Source organism: Colius striatus, chromosome 7, assembly GCF_028858725.1.
Source record: "Colius striatus isolate bColStr4 chromosome 7, bColStr4.1.hap1, whole genome shotgun sequence".
In the NCBI taxonomy this organism is placed as follows: domain Eukaryota; kingdom Metazoa; phylum Chordata; class Aves; order Coliiformes; family Coliidae; genus Colius; species Colius striatus.
Window position 1 is genome coordinate 43,027,190 of NC_084765.1, and position 14,754 is coordinate 43,041,943.

At 44.4% G+C, this 14,754-nt stretch overlaps 1 protein-coding gene across 2 annotated transcripts in view; it reads left to right on the top strand.

The window, feature by feature from the left end:
• Positions 1–14,754, top strand: part of MEGF11 (multiple EGF like domains 11) — a 197,586-nt gene that overhangs the window by 152,578 nt on the left and 30,254 nt on the right. For both annotated transcript variants that reach the window (XM_061998974.1, XM_061998975.1), the window contains exons 11-15: positions 3,047–3,193; positions 6,296–6,430; positions 10,727–10,855; positions 13,157–13,285; positions 13,957–14,085. In XM_061998974.1, the coding sequence (XP_061854958.1) occupies positions 3,047–3,193; positions 6,296–6,430; positions 10,727–10,855; positions 13,157–13,285; positions 13,957–14,085 (669 nt within the window). The remainder of the gene's footprint in view (positions 1–3,046; positions 3,194–6,295; positions 6,431–10,726; positions 10,856–13,156; positions 13,286–13,956; positions 14,086–14,754) is intronic.

Sequence of the window (14,754 nt, forward strand, 5' to 3'; positions counted from 1 at the left end):
ATTCACCCCCAGAACATTGTTTCAGAGGGTTTTGGAAGTGTAATTCTATAGTAGTATCTGCAATTGTGAACCACAGCCTCAGGCAGTAAGATAATGTCCTGGTGCCTAGTCAATAGAGTTCATGTGTAAATGCTTCCTGCAGCTTCAAGGGCTTCTGGTAGTTGTCTCTCTAATTTCTACGTCATGCTTGTGAAACAAGGAATTTGTTCATAAATCTGTGGTTGTAGCACGAGACAGTACAGAGATGTGTCAACTTCAGCAGTTTCCTGTGTTATATTCCTGGATAATTGCACATCAGAAACGTTCATCAGTAAGTTCATCAGTAAATATTAAGGTTTTAGGTTGAAGAAGCTTTCTGCTTCACTGACTCAGCTGGAAGGGATGGACTCCCCCCCCCACGTGCTGTCAGGTTAGGGAATTGTAAAATTAAGGTGCTTTTTTTGTTGTTGTTTAGCACAAATCTCTAAGACACTCATGTCCAGCTGCAGTTTGAACTTCTCATTTACATTTGCAATTCAATGTGTGTGTAGGAGCCTCCAAAAAATGAAGCCTTCCATGAGAATTAACTCAGGGTAATATAAAGCAATAAAAATTGATTGCAGCACCTTCTGGGTTGTCTTCTGAACATTTCTAAATAAATAACTGCTGTAATGGCTAGCAGTGTCTTCTAGAAGGTTTCCTCTAGCCCCCCACCCCCCTTTACATTTCGGTTACAACAATCACAATGACTCATTGCCTTCCTTAGGAGCGGGAAGACATCCCTCATTATTCATTACTAAAGGAAGGACTTTGCTGCTACAAAGAACAGCCCTGGCATTCTAATTCAGCCACCTTTCAAGAGGAAGGAGTCAATGTCATTCTTCCTCAAAGTTTGCCAAAAGAGACAAGAAATGATGCTGTTTAATTGTCTGGGTTTATAAATAGCCCGTTGGCAATGGGGAGGGTGGGTTTTTCATGCTGCAGTCAGGAGGGAGAGATGCACGTTTCTCTACAGTTGTGGCTGGATTTCATTCCTCAGAGCTCACCCCGAGACTCTCAAAGCTAGAAATGATCTCCACTATGTGTATGTGTGGCTATGAAATGCATTTCTTTCTTTATTTACAGTTTATTGTCTGACTCTTTAATTACAGAGAGCTGTGTGTTACGTAAACGCACACACAAGGCATTTACTGTTCAAGCAATCTGAGGGTGTATTTGGTTTCACAGGGAGTAGGGGAGACTGCATTAAAATGACTGGCTTTCTTGATTTTACTAATACAGATGTCCCTTGTCTCTATCTGCATTCCTTTCTTCAGATTTATTTACTTAGCTATTAAGGAATCGAGCCTGTATTATGTTTTTGACTGTATTTTAATGTGGGTTTTATTAAGCTCTGCAGCACGGAGGATGCCTCTTTTGAAATAAAGTTATGATCATGTATTACTAGAAACCCCATTTCCAACTGTACTTTTGCCAGACTTGGTTAAGATTTCCTAGGAAGGGACATGATAATTGCGTGATTAATCTTCAGAAAAGGGAAATTTTGGCTCTGCAGTATTTCTTACTGTATTAACTTCAGAGATTTATAACTTGAAACTGCACTGTAAGTGTGTTTATAGTGACTTTTAGCTGATTTAATAATCCTCAAAGTTTGGTGACTGTACAGATCACAGCTTCACAAATACAGTCCATTACCTGTAGCATCCAGATGAAGTTATCAGAGGTGGAGGAAATTGCTTGGGATTGTATTTCTCCTTAGCAATGCACTAATCCAACCTCTGGCTGAGGCTGGGGCTCTCAGAGCCCTTGTCTGCATTTATCCCATTATGCAGTGGGCCATGTGCATGGATGATAAAGAACATCTTCATGTTGAAAGTCTAGCTGGGGCATGCATATAGCAGCAAATCTCGGTGGTGCAGTTGTAAGGCACCTGGTGTGGTGATGTTAGGAACATTTTCAAGCAGGTCTGTGATTCATTTCTTCTGTTGTTATCAGTATCTACAGAGTGCTCCTGCTAATGCCACTCCCTGCAGCTGGCAGAGCTTAATGTCTGTCTTAGTTCATGATCCTGCAAACTTGTTTCCAGCCAAGGAGCCTTTGATCATCAAATAGCTCTGCTAATTGCAGGTATTGGTACTGTCTTGTCCCAGTGAGGCGAGAGCCTCTCAGGCAAGTGATGGTGAGCAGGATCAAATCCTCAGGTTACGTTTATGTGTGAGAAGCCGTGGCACAAGGTTGTTTTTAAAAGTCACTAGCTAAAACAAAACCAGATGAAGCAATGGCAGAACCCTCACATTAACCCTTCTGGCTGTGGGCTCCTTCCAGTGTTTCCAAGCTTTGCTTTTCATAATAGTAGTAAATATGCAACAACAACCCTGGGAAATCCCGGGAGCTGGATTGGCAGCTCTCAGTCACCATTGAGTGTGCAAAGGATCAGCCTTTGCCCACATACGACCGTGTTCTACATCAGAACTTGGTTTGTTAACACAGAACTGGGAGCTCTGGGTGGACGTGGGTTATGTACATAACAACTCAGAGCACAGTGCTTTAAGCCAGGCAGTGAACAATACAGCATGAAACTGAAATTATGTGTGTTCAAGAATCTAAATACTGGGTATGTTCCTGCAGAACCCTGATCTTTAGTTCTTTTGGTCTTCCAACTCACCATAGTTAAGTATCAGCAGGGAGGGTTTGGACTGGATGATCTCTAAAGGTCCCTTCCAACCCTACCATTCTATGATCAGGCTTCAATCATATTTCCAGACCAGTTATTTGAGATATTTGGTAACTTTAAAGGAATTCCTGACCTTCATCTCTCAGATGGCATGTAGAGTTTCTTTAGTGGTGCCAAGGACTGAACAGAAGCCCACTAACACCTACAGAATGCACCTCTTGGGCATTTGCTTAATTTTCACTTTATTAAGCAGATAAAAGGACAGCTATTTCCTCTCCAGGCTCCCTTGTTTGTTCTGTGATGTACTGTGAAGGATCAGTCCAGCCAAACATGTCTTTGATCAGTAAGCAGAGGAAGCTGTGTGATACCTAACGTGTGCCTTTACCTCTTTAGGCATCCACTGTGACAATATCTGCACCCAGGGCCGGTGGGGACCAAACTGCTCCATCTCCTGCAACTGTGAGAATGGGGGCTCCTGCTCCCCAGAGGATGGCACCTGCGACTGTGCACCAGGATACAGAGGACCCTTGTGCCAGAGAAGTAAGATTTTCCATCTGTTTCCATAGATGTGGTAGCAGAAGCAGAGCAGGTGGACATTCTCATTTATGACACTGGATAGACAAGGCTACAAGTTTCTGAGCTGATTTAGCTCATGGCTTCTTAAGGGCTAGCCTAAAACATGCTTCTTGGACCAGAAGGCAATACTCTATCGTACATTGAGTTGTGCCTTTTGTTCCTCCTTCTGGCCATCCACAGCACCTGGAGGTCACAGGTGGCCTGAAAGAAGGAGCAACACCTTTAGACACCAAACTTGGCAGGATCCAGGCTAAACCAGATTTAAAGTTAAGTTGCACTGAACTTAGAGTCATAAAATCATAGGGTCTTATGGGCTGGAAAAGCCTTTTAAGCTCCTGGAGTCTCAGCCCTGCCCTCACCCTGCCCAGCCCAGCACTGACCCCTGGCCATCAGCACCTCAGCTCCATGACTTTGGGATCCCTCCAGGGCTGGGCACTGCCCCAGCTCCCTGGGCAGCCTGGCACAGGGCTGACACCCCTCTCAGGGAAACAGCTCTGCCTCAGCTCCAGCCTCAGCCTCCCCTGGGGCAGCTGGAGCCCATTTCCCCTTGTCCTGTCACTCATATGCTGGGGAGAAGAGCCTGACCCTCACCTCGCTCCAGCCAACTGTGAGGGAGTTACAAAGGGTGCTCCTGTCTCCCCTCAGCCTCCTCTTCCTACACCAGGTTATTGTGGCCCAAGTGCAGGACATGGCCTTGTTAAACCTCATTCAATTGGCCTCAGCCCATTGATCCAGCCTGTCAGGATACCTATTAAACAGAGTCAGCTACAGTCCATAACATAATGACCAGGGGATGAGTGTTGGCCATGAAAATAACAAGACAATGTTTCCTTATATGCTGGAAAGAGGAACACAGCAGCTGGAAAGAGCTCCTGTCTGATGCTCTGCTGCTACATATTAAAGTGTGCAGAGGAGATAAAATTCCTCTCATTTGCTTTATCTGGAAAGCTGCATTTGCCCCTTAGGGACTCTTACTCAGTGATCCAAGCTACACACAACCATCTTCCCATGTAAACAAAAAGTGGATGTGTCTGTCCTCCTGCAGCAGCTCTTGTTCTTCCTGTAAGACATTCTGCATGCCCAGTTCATCCGTGCCCCTTTGATTCCACCAGTTACACTTGACACTAGAACACACTCATCTCTAAAAATAATCTGTAGCTGACAGTTTGTATTTAAAGCCATTATAATGATGACCTCTAGCACCGCTGTAGTTAATGGCCTATAAGCATTTCCATTATAAACCCCAATTTCCAGGTGCTTCAGCATATCTCTGTAGCTGTAAAACCTCTCTGCAAGGCTAAAATGTGATGCTCAGAGCTGCAGGGGATTGGAGAAGAAATTGTTTTACAAATGTGGAACCCTAAGAGTGCAAAACTTCCAGAAGTTAATAGTTTCTGACCTTTCTGGGATGAAAAAACCACAGCTCAGTTTTATCAGCTGATGACATGTAGGCTACAAGAGGCAAACCATGTCCCCAGATGGCAACTCGAGTGATCAGGCTGCTCCCTGGGGACATTTGCTAACGATCTAATAGGGAGAAGCATTCCTCCACTCTGGTGTGACAGCAGAGAGGGCCTGTGGATGCTTCTGCTCTTGTCTCCTGCTGCTGAAATGTGTCTCTGTGAATACTCAGCCAGGGAACCTCCACCTCTTCTGCGGGATCTGGGCTGAAGACTGGCTTGTGACCAGGACACTTCTTTAGGTGAAGGTAGCTTTAGCTTCCTAAGTTTGCTCCCACAATCATTCCCCTTTTTCCCTTGGAAATTGATTTAGAACCAGAATTTAGCCTGTAAAGGGCAGCAATGATGATGATGCCCAGCCAGCTTGCTCTGTCTGTGTAATCAAGATTACATGGGAGACTGGGATAGTTTACTGCTCTGGGCCTGCAGAAATGTCTCCAGGAATGATCCACACTGGTTCACAGCTACAGCATCATCAACAAACCTGTCAGCTAAGATTCATCTGGAAATGTGCAGTAGTGAAAGAACCTGACACCCTCTGTGAACACACAGACCAAGAGAAAAACACTCATTTGGTGAAAAAAAATGGAATGGACATGATATAGGAACCACTGAGGCAGAAATACATCACAGAGAATCACAGGAGTAAAAGTGAAAGCATATAAAGTCATTTTTATAGTCACTTACTGCAATTTAACACTGCTTCGTGCTTATCTATTGCAGTGACTGTGTGGACAGTGGATGGTTTTTCATTCTACATGTGCTCAGAAGCAACAATACACATTTGTGCTGATACTGAGCCTTAATCCTGGCACTAGACCTTACATATAGGTCCTGTACTAATTTCAATCCAGGTTTTAAGCAAGTTAAGCACACAGTTCATGACAAGTTTCCTCAGCTATCTGGTGTGATCAGGGATGCAAATTAGCTGGGTTTGGATGCTGTCACCATAATCACCATTTTTAGAGTCTCTGTTCATCACTGATGGATGCTGCTCCTGCTTTGGCATGTTATAAACCGCCTGTCCCAACTGAACACACCTATTGCACTGGATATGTTTGGAAATCAGCTGCTGGTGTAGTTGTTTAGAGGTGAAACATTGAGACTTCCCTAATACACCTTGCCTGGTTTCGTAATTTCCAAAGGAAATATTCTGAGCTGCTGTTGTCTGGACACGAGTGTGAGCATTTCACCTCCTACCTGTCCTGAAAGCTTTGCTGTATGTGTTGTGAGCCACATCTGCCAGAGTATCTTCAACTCCCACCTTTTGTAAGAGAGTTTAGCTGCAACGGGCTAGAGAGACTCACACCAGTGTCTTGAGAGAGGGAGGGGCTGCTGAGAGCTCTGCTGTATTACTGAATAACCAAGGACTCGTGTGCCGTGGGATGGTGGGAATGTTTCAAGCAGAGGAGCAGTTTTGTGCAGCTCACACTTTATTAGCCATGGAATAATCCAGCAGGCTTCGTGGTTTCAGCTGCTCACAAAACCCTCTATATACAAATTAAGACCTATTGGTTTGGGATTAAGACAGTGAGAGTATTCTCAAGCTCTCAGCAATGGGAAATCTTCTGAAAACCCCTGACAGCTTCTTTTGTGTCGTTTTCAGTTTGTCCTCCTGGCTTTTACGGGCACCAGTGCAGCCAGCCGTGCCCTCAGTGCGTGCACAGCAGCGGGCCGTGTCACCACGTGTCAGGACACTGCGACTGCTTACCTGGATTCTTTGGTGCTCTCTGCAACCAAGGTACTGAGCCCCCCAGATGCCACCCCCTTTCCTAATTTTCTGTGTCTCTGCAGCAAACACTGATCACAAGGTTCCTGCCTCATTTCTTTAACTTGTTTCAGCAGTTTAGATCACAAGAGATTCTTCAGAGGGAAAATGCAAATAGGTACTTAGTCACCCTTTTGTAGATATGATGTGCTCCTGCTTTCATAAATAAAACAGGTCTGCTGCTCTATATTGAAATGAATATGGAATGAGACACCTGCTGTAAATACATCAGCCACCCAATGGTTCCATTTTCCTTTCTGCTAAGCCTGTCATGTCCTCCATGGTGATGGCACCTTCACATGCTCTTTATCAGCAAGAGGTGCAGGTAATAACTAAGGTAAAAGGCCAGCTCAGGTGCATAAGCCCAAATACCCAGTTAATGCATGGAACCATTTTTACACTCTCTAGGACCTGGCTGGGAATAGCTAAAATCATGCACAGCCAAACACAAGTGCAGGAGATGGGAAAATTTGCCATGAGTCAGGGAAAGTAAGTTCCTTTTCACAGGTGAAGAGCAGCTCCAACTCCCCCTAACGTCCATCACCTTTCTGCACCTTTGAAAGTTAGTCCACTTGAAACCAGAAGTTTCACTTTCAGTTTTCACCCTAAAAATGCCCACAAGATCGTTCTGGTGTTGTGCAGAGTCTCAGTTATTGCATACTGCCGTGGCTGTTTTCTACACAGAGGTTTAAAAGAGATTCTTTGTAATGGCTGCTGCCCTGGTGCAGTCACCCTCCCTGTAAGAATGGAACTGGCACTTTTTAATGACCTGCTTTTTCAGTTAAGTTAGAAATTGCAGGCAGCACTTATGCAAAATCATTAAACACAGATTAAGTATAACCATGTTTTCTTTCTCCTGTGCTGTACAGTCAACTAAACACCATACCAATTAATTGATTAAAATGAACATATTTCAGTGAATTTGTCCATTTTGGTGGGAGAAGTTAGCCAGATTTCAAAGCCTAAGCAGGGCTAATTATCCTCTTAAGAGAACTGCTTGGTTTTTTTGCTCAGATGTTCAGCACTTCTGGTTTTACTTTGAAATGTTGATCTCTTCGGCAAATTAATTGTAAAATATTCATGTCCCAATTAAAACCAATTTGTGTTGCAGTTTGTCATCATGAGTTAGCATGGAACTTTATTTTGTTGAAAGGAAAATGCTAATTAATGGGTTTTTTCCATCAGAAAAAGGGGAAAGGGAGATTTTGACTTGTGGGTTTTCATCTCCTTGTGCCGTCTCTTCGCTGGCAGAGGGAACATTCTGCCAGCAGCAGCACGTGTTTGTGAGGAGCTTTGTGATCTCCACAGCTGCACAGGCTCATGTGGTTGTGCTAAAGATTCTGAGCAACCACCAGCTAAAACAGCTGGTTTATGAACATCTTTCACAATCATGGAGAAAGATGGGTTGATAATAACTTGTTACTGCTGCTGGAACACACCTGACATCCCCCAGTGACTTTTGAGTCCCACTTCAGAGCTTTTTTAGCTGATTAACGTCACCATCTGTGTTGTACAATCGAGTTGCTCCTGAAGAAAGGGGGATTGGTCCGTCCTTTGCAGCTTTGTTTCAGGAGAGGCACGGTGTGTATCATAGAATCTCAGAGTGGTGAGGGTTGGAAGGGACCTTTAGAGATCATCCAGTCCAACTCCCCAGCAGGAGCAGGGTCACCTAGGTCAGGCCACACAGGAATGTGTCCAGGCAGGTCTTGAAGCCCTCCAAGGAAGGAGCCTCCAGACCCTCCCTGGGCAGCCTGTGCCAGGGCTCCCTCACCTCAGCACTGAAACAGTTTTTCCTTGTGTTTAAATGGAACTGTTTGTGTTCCAGCTTCATCCCATCACCCCTTGTCCTGTTGCTAGACACCATCACAGAGTGCTGCCCCAACCTCCTGACACTCACCATTGAGATGCTTGTAAATGTTAATAAGATCCCCCCTCAGTCTCCTCTTCTCCAGACTACACAGCCCCAGGTCCCACAGCCTTTCCCTGACCAGGCTCCTACCCACAACCAGGTTGCTTAACGAGAACGGCCGTTTTGGCAGGATCAGGCTTGCCATCTATGTGTGTTGACACTCTGGAGGGCAGAATTTCCCTGTTTCACTGGGACAAGAAGTGCTGTCAGGGCAGGAACCCCTCTCTTAGCTCTCTCTGTGTGGAACTGAAGCACTCCTTGTGTAAAGCGTGACCTGTTGCCTCTGTCAGTGCCGGTGTTTGGATCACAAACCTTTTCCTGACTCATTAGTATTCCACAGTGCAGTGCCAATCAGCTCCTATTTTAAGTAAGTCTTTTGAAAACTACTTTTTTTGGTACATATAAAAAAATCCAGCCTTCACTGAAGTGATGTTATCTGTCTCCATCTTAGAGATGCAATAAAAACGTTGCATTGAGCTGCTCTGTACAGAGCGTTGGAACTGAATAAAGGTGGAGCATTTATGAGAGCCTTGGCTGGCAGATCATTTTCAGTTTTGTTCTTTCTGTGATATTAGGGATTTTTTTCTCCCCTCTCTTTGTGTATTGTTCTTTTCATTGTGTCAATATATTGTGTTTACTTTTATCTCTTTTCAGTTAGAGGACTATTTTGTTTAGCACATGATTTGAAAGCCAACACCGACTTTATCCACTCCTACAGACCAGTCTGTATAGGAAGGCACACCAAAAACAATAGTATGCACATTCCTAGGCTTCTGCTGTAGTAAAGAGTGGAGGATGGCATGTTGTATAAAAGCAGATGAATCACAGCTCAGGATTTCAGTCTGTGGCTGATTCACAGTAAGGATAGATTGAGGTCACCTGCGGAGACTCCATATGAGAAAGTGAGAGTGGCTGAAGTGGTAAAACAGTTGCATAATTCAGGGAAGTGCCTTAATCACTTTTTTGACATCACTATTATTTAGCCAGGATACAAGTCCAGTTCCATTTGTTACACTCTTTGCAGAGATGGACTGTGTGTTTTATCTTGTTTTGAAAATACATCTGTTTTTGTCAGGGAACACAGCCAATAAGAGCACAGAAATTAAACATATCATTCATTACTGAGCAGAGCTTTCCATCAACTTTAAAGTTAAAGATTTCCAATAATTTGGTGGGAGGTTGAAGACCTACGTGTCTATTAGTTTTATGTCACCGTGCTTAGGCTGTTACAAGATGACTCTGCTCTTCTCCCATCTTCAAGAGCAAGCTAGGTGGACAAAGAGGAATAGATGCTGGTTTTGTAGGATGCAACACGCCTGTTTAACAGCTCTCAGTCAAACACATATATAGAATCCTTGGAAACCACATTTGCAACCTAATTGAACACTTACTACAGCGAGGGGTACTGGAGAGGAATAGGTGGAGGGATGCCAAAGACAAGCACAACGTTGCAGGAATTGGATATGTGCTTTAGTTGTGGGAGTATCTTCCCCCAGACTTGCATGGTAAAAATACTCACGGAAGCAGCAGTCTTGCTCCTGGCTTACTCTCCACTTGCACCATTTGAATCTGGGTGTGATGCTGGGAGCCTGCCTCCCACCAGCGTTGCTGAAAACCCAGCTTCAGCAAGGCTTAGTGGATTTAGTAGTGAGGACACTATACCAGGCAGTATAGCAGGTAGTAATGTTGCAGTTTTTGGTCAGTCCTTCCGTTCATTATCAGTCACACATACAAGGGAGTTAGAGCCTAGTGCCAGATTAGAAGTAGGAGTCCCCATTGCTCGTCATCTTCTTGAGCCTTCTTCACTAGGCCAATATGTACCCTAAAATGTTTCTTTCCTACTTCTGTCGTTCTTATTATTGAGGTTGTAAACCTCTGAGCCAGCACAGAAGCCTGTTTCAGGGTTTGCACCAAGGATCCCCTTTGGCCAAGTTCCCAAATCAGTCCCTTTCAGCCCCTCACTTGTGTTAGCTACTACTCTCTGAAGTCTCCTCCTCAACTTTACTGTTCTGTTCCTCTCCCAGTAACCCCTTTTTCTCTGCTTCCTGTCTCTCCTTTTCATCCTTCCATAATGCCCTTCAGTAATTGTAATCTTATAACTATATTGCATTCACTTTCCAGCAGAAAAATGGATTTTGAGGTGACTTTTCCTGGTTGGTTTTGTGCCTGGGATGGAAGCAAACGAAATGGACTTGAACACTCTCTGTCTTCTCCTTCCATCCCGAAGAATTTTGCCCGTTTGTCTTCATCAAAGAAAAGATGTTGCAATTCCTTCCACCTCTAACTGCTCAAAGTGAAGTCCAACGACCTCCTCATATTCACATGAAGAGCCTCCAGTAAACTGCTTTGTATTTTCACAGTGTGTCCCAGCGGGAAATACGGGAAGAACTGTGCTGAGCTCTGTCAGTGCACCGAGAACGGGACGTGCAATCCCATTGATGGATCCTGCCAGTGCTTTCCAGGCTGGATAGGGACAGACTGCTCTCAGAGTAAGCCAAGTGCTCTTTTTCCACAACCCCTTTCAAAATACATATTTTCCTGTTGGTGTTTTCTGAAAGTTAAAGACAGATTCTGGGGAAATCCCTGAAGTATTACAGCAACCAGCTCCTTACTCTCTTTATAGCTTATTTCTTTTAATTAATTCAAGTTAGCTTTGGCTGGAATTAGTTTCTGCGTTTGGAATTTGCAGAAGCTGTTACTAGCTTCTATTACGGGAAAGGGAGGTCACCAGCTCTTATCAGAAAAGAAAGCTCCATGCTCCCTTTTCATTTCTAGCTGGATTCTTTTGTGTTTGTTTTTTGAAATCCTTTTTCTTTCAGCTATTACATTAGAAATTATTAACCAGTAAGTGTTTTCGTGTAGGCAGCCTCCTGAATTGAGAAATTAGGCAGCTGAAATATTTCTATTAAATGTAATTTAATTGTAAAAGTCAACGTGGACTTGGAGGGAGAGAGGATTTCTTCTGTGAAAATTGCCCAGGTAGAAGATTGGCATTTGCTGATCCCAAAGTGTCATTTCCTGAGAGCATCCCTTAATTGAAGATGGATCACAGAGGGAGGCAATATCCTATCATTCAGAAATGTTACTTCATATTCAGGATACCACTAGCATATTAGACAGCATTCCAGAGTAAAAGATATTAAACTCGCAGTGATAAAGCAGGAATCGGATAAAACCAGACGGCTGCAATTTCGCTTTTATTGTGTGTGTTCCACGGGCAGAATATTGCTGTCAGTCAGAAACGGGGGGAAACAAGAAGGAATAAAGACAGAAGGCTCTACAGATTCCTCATTATATTTAGCCGTGTAATTGGGAAATGGCTGTTAGTTTGTGTTAACCTTGAAAAGAGATGGTTTTTCTCAGCGAGCGAGGCAGGGCGGTTCAGCAGCCACAGTTCCCAGTTCAGCAGGCAGGAGGGGCTGACCAGAGCTGCTTTGTGTTTTGGATGAGCAAAGTGGGAACCCGACTGTTTGCTCAGTTACCTTCTTGTGAAGAAAGTGTAAATCTCCCAAGGTGAACTTGGCCTCGCCCCAGGCTCCCCTTGGCTCCTGGCCTCACACGCCTGGTCTGGTACTGAGCTATTTCAGCCACCCCTCCCTCCACACCAGTTAACCTGGGATGACCGAGACTCAGGGCTGCAAAACAGATCGTTTCAGCTCCAGCTCCAGAGCGGGTTCTGGAGACACTAATGGACCCTGCAGCTCTGGCTTACAACGGCACTGTCAGAGTATTTCTGGTTGCTTATAGCATGAATATTTCAGGCCAGATCCTGTTCAGCTTTACCCTGTATGAGTTCGGTGACCTTGTGTTTGATTTACGTCATGGCAGGGGGTGGTTTTTTGCTATTCGTTTTGGCTTTAGAGATGTCTGTCATGTGCCAGAAACTTGCATTTATTGTCAGCATTGGAGCCAGTGACATACATGGAAATAGGCACCCTTTCTGTACTTTCAGGTTTCCTGGGAACCATGCCTTATTAATTCATGTCTTTGAGAGCAAGCAATGGAAAAGGCTTTTTAAAGCAAAAATACAGTGGTTGTACTGAAGGGTTATCATCATTCTGGACCTTTTACTCCAGCACTAATAACTGTAACTGACTGCATTCATTTTTGGAGGCAGCTTAAAATAACTTTGGAAAGTGAATTAATATTCTACTTGTTGAAATTTGTAATAGACCTGGAGGTTTTCATTTCATATTAGCCCCATCAACAAAAGGAATCTGATTATGTGGAGGGGAATTCATACCCTACAAAGTCTCCTTTACATTCCTTTTGGTCATTTGAGTAGCACTCCATGCTCCAAGTCAATGTGGTCATTTTAGCAGTGGATTGCATAGCAAAAGTCCACCACGAAGAGCAAAAGTTTAGGCCTTGCCATTCAAAAGTTCCAGTATGTCAAAAAGAAAATTGAGTCACCTCTGTCTCTTAAAAGCTTGTCTAAATGTCCAGGCAATGCTGGGAAGGTAGGCAGAGGGGTGACGTGGTGGCCACGGTGGCTGCTTCAGCGGTTCTCAGTGCACACGTGCAGCAAAGATGTGATGCTGCCACCTGACCTGCACAGGGAAGAAACCCCTTGTGCCAGTGCTTGAGGTTGCAGGCTGGCATCCAGGTTTGGCATCCTTGGCTTGGAGGAGCCAGCCATTGCCAGGGCCTCGCTGCAGCCATGCCAAGCTCCGCAATGCCAAGTTCTGCCTTTGCTGCTGTCTCACAGGTTTCTCCCTTTATCGTTCCTCTGCAGCCCTAGAGCAGTACCGTTGCTTCATTTTATGACAAATCTCTCTTTGTTTTCGTAGCTTGCCCCACTGGTTTTTGGGGCCCCGATTGCTTTCATTCATGCAACTGCCACAACGGAGCAACGTGCAGCCCTTACGATGGCGAATGTAGATGTACTCAAGGTTGGACCGGGCTCTACTGCACTCAGCGTAAGCTTTCCAGGCACTCTTGTGCCAGGGCATCTGTCAAAGTATGTGCTGCTACCTCGTGTCTCTTCCAAGTATTGCAGTCTTCCCTGTTAAACCACCTGCTCCTTCCTCGTGATGGTTTCACATCACCTCCAAGCAAATCCTCCTCAAGCTTTTCAAGGCTGTTTATGCCTTTGGCATTCGACGAAGGAGGGACTGGTCACTTAGGTTGTTGACTCATTGTTAGAACGTGCACAGGCTGTGTCCCTGCTTGTTAAAGCCCCAGATCATGTGGTCTGAGTTAGGAAAACGCTTGAGATTCTCATCCCACTAGTGCCAAACTCTCAGCAGTGTACGGAGGAGGAGATCAAATCCTGGTAAGCCTTTTAAGAAGGCTCTTTCACTTGCAATAATGGCTTGATCCCTGGCCTTTTGAAGAGTTTCTGTTTAGCCATCTTCTTGAAAATGTATAGATGGGTGAACTTTTCATTCTACTGACATTTAAGAGGCAATTCTGTAACATACGAGAAACAGAACCTCCAGAAAAATGGCCACCATCATGTCTCTGCATTCAGATGATCAAACAAATGTTATTAAATACACAGAGGCTCAAAATCCACAGATTTACAGGCCTACATATTTTATGTTTCAAGCTTATTTCTGAAGTCTTTCCTTATTCTGATTCCTGAAAGGTTGCCCAGCTGCTTTTTATGGCAAGAACTGTGCCAACGTTTGTCAGTGTCAGAACGGAGCCGACTGTGACCACATCACCGGCCAGTGCACGTGCAGGACTGGATTTACAGGCAAACAATGCGAGCAAAGTAAGCAGCAACATGACTTCATCCTTCTGTTTCTCTGGGGGAGGTTGTATTTCAGAATCCTTTGCAAAAATTGGCTCTTAAATGAGGTGTTGATGTCAGCAAGACAGTAACCCCAGGCACCTTACAAATTCCACAGGGAGAGGGCAGCCAGACAGTCTGTTTAAGCGTAAGGAAATAGAGTGAATCCTCTGCAAATTGGGCCTTTCCATTCTCAGCCTAAATTTAGGTGGAAAAAAAAAAAACAAACCAAGTGCTGACTGGATTTAGCCCTTCTTGAACAACTTGCAGCTAATGAGTCAAAAACCACAAAGCTGTGTCATGCCTTGCTGGTGTTTTGGAGAGCAGGAGCATCAGGTTTCCCTCGGCATGGAGACAGAAGGGTTAAAAGAAAGAAGTCCCCTCTGCTCCCTGCCTTCCAAGGAATATCAGGGCTTTCTTACACAAGTTGTTTATAGGTGTGGACCAAGTAAAGATTCATCTTTACAATGAAAATAGATCAAGGATTAAATAGTTGCTTGCCATTTTTGGAAGGATCTGTGTTTAACTTGAGTAGTGAGCAAGTGTTTAACAACACACTTCAATTACCTTGCAAGGGTACTGGCATATCTTACTGTAATTGTTGTCAATGTCTTGCTGGCATATTTAGCACACTGTGCCAAATGGCTTCTT